General features: G+C 41.6%; 1 protein-coding gene across 1 annotated transcript; it reads left to right on the top strand.

Annotated features, from left to right (window-relative positions):
* Positions 1-4,633: 4,633 nt before the first annotated feature.
* Positions 4,634-5,245, top strand: LOC149832270 (uncharacterized). The gene is made up of 2 exons (XM_090013209.1): positions 4,634-4,907; positions 5,061-5,245. Exons 1-2 carry the CDS (start codon positions 4,634-4,636, stop codon positions 5,243-5,245), a joined length of 459 nt encoding a protein of 152 aa, XP_089869335.1.
* The last annotated feature ends 258 nt before the right edge of the window (positions 5,246-5,503 follow it).

Below are 5,503 nucleotides of genomic sequence, written 5' to 3'. Positions count from 1 at the left end.
ACAATTGACCCATCCCCTCAAGGAGTACTTTATCCCTAATGCTTACACTCACGTTTCTTGCATCATGAGACCTGATGTAGGAGTAAACCATTTTCAAATCAAGGCCAATGTCATTCAAATGCTACCCACTTTTTATGGCTTTAGCAAGCAGGACCCATACCGCCACCTCAATGAGTTTCTTGAGATCTGCTCCATAGTGCAGATAAATAATTTTGGGAATGATGTGTTAAGATTGACGTTGTTTCATTTCTCTCTAAAAAATAAAGCTAAGCATTGGTTGAAGGCCTTAGATATAGTTTAGATTATCACTTGAGAATACATGCAAAGAGAGTTCCTCAAGAAATACTTCCTGATTAGTAAGAAGAACCAATATCGAAAAGCCATCACCAGCTTTTCACAAATTGAGGAAGAAATATTTCATGAGACGTGAGAGAGGATGAACGATCTTCTCTGAAAGTATCCCCACCACCAGGTACCCTGTTGGCAACTGATGCAATATTTTTATAATGGGTTGACTGAGAAGAACCGTCAAATGGTTTATGCTGCCTATGGGGCCACTTTCATGCTGAAGAGTGAGGATGAGACATGGGCCATGTTTGAGACCCTGAGTGAGAATTTGATGCATCACGCTTTTGCTTCACGATTTGAAAGGGCTAGAGCTACCTCTGTTGGAGTCAAGAAGGCTGATATCTTCCAGTTAGTGATGAACCTTGAGTTACATAATAAGGTCAACCTGCTGACCCAGAAATTGGAACAATTGTTGTCGAATCTCTCTCCAGCCATGCAGGTGTGTGCGCTGTGTACTAGCCCAACACACCATGTCTTTGACAGACCCATGATGCCACAGTACCCTGAGTTTGTTCAGGAGCAAGCTCAAATGGCACAAGGTTTCACCAAGTTCGCACTCAATCCTTTTTCCAATACCTATAATTCGGGTTGGCGTAACCATCTCAATTTCTCGTAGATAAATCCATAAGTCCAACCCTTCATCCCTTCCCAGAACCAACTCAAACAAGGCAGTTAAGAGCCTGGTTTTCAGAGATGCAGCTACCCCCCAGCCCAACCTTCCTATAGTCAGCCTCCATCCCAGGAGCTTGTTTATAGCCAGTCCTTCGAGGACAAGATATTGCAGGCCTTCCTGGACCTCAAGGCGAATTTGAGTTTCCACACACACTCCATTGCGAAACTTGAGGCACAGATGGAACAGATCGTTGAGGCGCTTAACAGGCAAAGCGAGAGAGCATTACCTAGCCAGTCGTTGGTTAACCCTAGGGGAAGGAGTCGATGCATGGCCTGCACATGGAAGATGCCCATCAAGAGTAGGCTCAAGTGGTTATAACCCTTAGGAGTGAGAAGCAGTACCAATCAAGAGAGGTTGTAGAAGAAAGCGAGAGACATAGTGAAAAGTAGTCAGTCCCTACTAACATACCTTAGGAAAGCAAGAGGGATCCCCCATCTGAGCTTTCCAAGTCCTATATCCCTAAAGCCCCCTTTCCTAAGGCGTTAAAAAAATTAAAGTCGTTTGACAGACAGGGAGTGAACATGTATGAGATAATTAAGATATTCAAGCACATGTAGATAAACCTCCTCTTGCTAGATGTCATCCAGTAAGTCCCTACTTACACAAAGTTTTTGAAGGAGCTTTATACGCAAAAGAGAAAGTTGAGGTCTCATGTGCCCAAGAAGATTTATCTGATTGAGTAGGTGAGTGTGGTGCTACAACACCAAACCCCACCTAAGCTCAAAGACCCAGGGACTCTCATTATTTCGTGTGTCATTGAAGACATCACTGTTGAGCGTGCCTTGTTCCCTTGGGGCAAGTGAATATTTTATCAGAGTTTTTTTATGATAAATTCGGACTAAAAGAGATGAAACCAACACCTACGACGCTGCAGTTGGCAAACAGATCGATCAAGGTTCCGCGAGGGATTCTTGAAGATGATCTGGTCAAGGTGGAAGACTTTTACTTTCCTGTCGACTTTATCATCTTGGATATAGAGGGAGTGAATGATATGCAACAGACCCACATCATTTTAGGTCGCCCCTTACTGGCTACCTCCAATGTGTGCATCAATTTCCACACAGGCACAATGAATGTTTCATTCGACAACCAAAAGATAAGACTGAACATTTTTTATGCTGCGATGGGCCCTACAGGCGATAAGGCTTCCTTTGAGGTTGATTTCATTCAGGACCTCGTAGAAGCAGAACATGTTTGGACATTAAATCACTCGAGAGATTGTCTTGGATTGATTGATAGACGGTCTAGTGAGCTGAATTGGGTCTGGCACTTCAAACCACTCTCTGAGTTAGCAAAGAAGTTTGCCCAACCTTTCATTGAGAGTCTACCCGAACTTAAAGCCCTTACCGGCTTCGCTCAAGTATGCCTTTTTAGGCAAGGATCAGACTCTCGTTGTCATTATTTCAACAGATCTGACTGCCACTAAGGAGTGTCACTTTTGCAGGTCATGCATGAGCATAAAAAGGCGATTGGATGGTCGATGGCAGCTCTTAAGGGGATAAACTCTTCCTTTTGCATGCATCAGATTATTATTATGGATGAGGGTGCTAAGCCCTCAAGAGAGATGCAGAGGAGGTTGAATCCCCACATGAAGGAAGTGGTAAAGAAGAAAGTAGTCAAGTGGTTGAACGTAGAGATCATTTATCCCATCTCTGATAGTCAATGGGTGAGCCCCACCCAGATTGTCCCCAAGAAGTTCGGGCTCACCCTTACGGTCAATGAGAAAGAAGAAAACATCTCCATGAGGACTACTACGAGGTGACGAGTGTGCATGATTACAAAAAGTTGAACATTGCAACTAGGAAGTATCACATTCTGTTGTCGTTCATCGATCAGATTTTGGATAGACTCACAGGCCATCATTATTTATGTTTCCTAGATGGTTATTCAGGATACAATCAGGTAGACGTTCACCCCGAGGGTCAGGAGAAGATGACATTCACCTGTCCATATGACACCTTTGCATTTTAGAGAAAGTTGTTTGGGCTCTGCAATGCCCCAACAATATTTAAGCGGTGCATGATGGCAATCTTTTTCCACATGGTTAATGGCGTCTTTGAGATTTACATGGATAATTTTTTGGTCTATGGCACTTTCTTTGATGATTGTCTCCAAAAGTTATCGAGAGTGCTTAAGCATTGTATGGAGACAAATCTCGTGCTTAGTTGAGAGAAGTGTCATTTTAAGGTTCAGTAGGGGATCATTCTTGGATATATTGTGTCCAAAAAAAGGATTGAGGTCGATAAGGCCAAAGTGAAGTCAATTGCTAGATTATCTCCACTGACCTTTGTACAACATATACGTTCATTCTTAGGGCATGCAGGTTTTTATATATGGTTCATCAAAGATTTTAGTAGGATTTCTAGACTGTTATGTAACTTGTTGTCGAAAGGCCAACCATTTATTTTTTATGATGCTTGTCTGAAGGCATTTCTGTCTCTGAAAGAGGCCCTTACCACAACTCCCATCCTTTGTTCTCCTTATTGATCAGTGCTTTTTGAGATCATATGCGATGAATCTGATTACGCGGTTGGAGCCATTCTTGGTCAGAAGATCGAACGATGATCTCATGTCATTTATTACGCTAGCAAGACCCTCTCTGATGTGCAGATGAATTATACGACCACGAAGAAGGAACTGTTAGCTGTAGTATTTGTGCTTGAAAAGTTTCGTTCATATTTGTTGGGCTCTAAAGTCATTATTTACTCTGATCATGCTGCCTTGCGGTATTTGATGAGTAAAAAGGATGCAAAATTGTGTCTCATCCATTGGATCTTTCTGCTACAAGAATTTGATATCGATATTCGAGATAAGAATGAATGTGAGAATCTTATAGTAGATCATCTGTCCAGACTGACTGTGGAGGCATCCACTGATCAGGGACAAATTAATGATTCCTTCCCAGATGAGCAACTTCTTCATGTTAAGCGCCTGCCCTTGTTAGTGCATATCATCAACTTTTTGGTGACCGGAGAGTTTCTTGCATATTGTAAAAGGAATGAAAGAGATCGCTTCTTGTCACAGGTGAAACATTATTTTTGGGAGGATCCTAAGTTGTTTCGATTATGCCTAAATCAGATGATTCAAAGGTGCGTCCTCAAGAAGGAGTTTAATTCTATTCTAGAGTTCTGTCATTCCCTAGCCTAGGGAGGCCATTTTTCTAGCTGAAAGACCACCATAAATGTCTTCTACTCTGGATTTTTGTGGTCGACACTTCATAGAGATGCTCATGATTTTTATAGGAGATGCCTACGCTGCCAATAGACAAATAGCATTTTCAAGAATCATATGATGCCCCTTTCGCCCATTCTTGTCATTGAGATTTTTGATGTCTAGAGCATCGATTTAAAGAGCCCCTTTCTACCATCGATTGGCTTTGTATACATCTTAGTGAGGGTTAATTATGTCTCTAAGTGGGTTGAGGTCGTAGCCAGCCGAACCAATGATCATAAAGAGGTGCTTTGATTGATCAAGCATAATATCTTCAATAGGTTTGGTGTTTTGAGAGCGATGATTAGTGATGGCGGTACGTATTTTCGAAATGTGCAGGTTGCTTTTTTACTCAGAAAGTATTCAGTACATCACTAAATTTTTATACCATACCATCCGCTGATGAGTGGCCAGGTCGAGGTCTCCAATAGGAAGATCAAGCAAATTCTTGAAAAGACAGTCTGGCCAGATCGCAAGGACTGCTCCCAGTGCCTTAATGATGCCTTATGGGCATATAGGACTACTTTCAAGACTCTGATTGGCATGTTCCCATACCAATTGATTTTTGGGAAGCCACATCATCTCCTTGTTGAGTTGGAGCATAAGGCGTATTGGGCAATCAAAAAGTTCAATTTTGATATGACCCAAGCTGGCGTAGAGAGAAGATTGCAAATGAGTGAGCTTGAGGAGTTGTGAAATGATGCGTATGAGAGTGCCAAAATCTACAAGGCTCAGACCAAGCATTTTCATGATAAGCACATAGTGTGAAAACCGTTCAAGCCTAAGCAGAGGGTTTGACTTTATAATTCATGACTCCATCTTTTTTCAGGGAAGCTAAAGTCTGGGTGGGATGACTCATTCATAGTCAAAAGAGTTTTTTCGCATGGTGCTATTGAGATTTTGGACCCTGGAATGAGCGACATGTTCAAGGTCAATGGGCAATGGTTGAAGCTCTATATTTTTGATACTGTGGTTAGTCAGGACATCAAGGTCATTGACCTCATTGATGAGTGAGGTGGTATACAGGGTTTGTATGTTGTATTTTTAGGATTAGATTTTTTGGTTCTTTCATAGTTGTCTTAGAATACGTTTGTTTATTTCTTTGTTCATGAGCATGCATGTGAGATCATGTATGCATTATATTTTGTGCATATCTTTTGTAAGTTTTATACATTGAGACAGGTGAAATCTCTGCAAAGCCAGTACAATGCAACATCAGGTAAAATTCCACAATATAGATTCAGTGACTTCTATTACTTTTCTCTTATATTT

The sequence above is a fragment of the Nuphar pumila genome, chromosome 7 (genome assembly GCF_984573655.1).
Source record: "Nuphar pumila chromosome 7, dmNupPumi1.hap1.1, whole genome shotgun sequence".
Classification (NCBI taxonomy): Eukaryota; Viridiplantae; Streptophyta; class Magnoliopsida; order Nymphaeales; family Nymphaeaceae; genus Nuphar; species Nuphar pumila.
This window is presented reverse-complemented; position numbering and strand designations above follow the sequence as displayed.

Coding starts and splice junctions, on each gene's coding strand:
- LOC149832270 (XM_090013209.1), top strand. CDS start 4,634: ATGAGTGGCCAGGTCGAGGTCTCCAATAGGAAGATCAAGCAAATTCTT. Junction 4,908..5,060: donor AGAGAGAAGATTGCAAATGA/GTGAGCTTGAGG, acceptor ATCTTTTTTCAG/GGAAGCTAAAGTCTGGGTGG.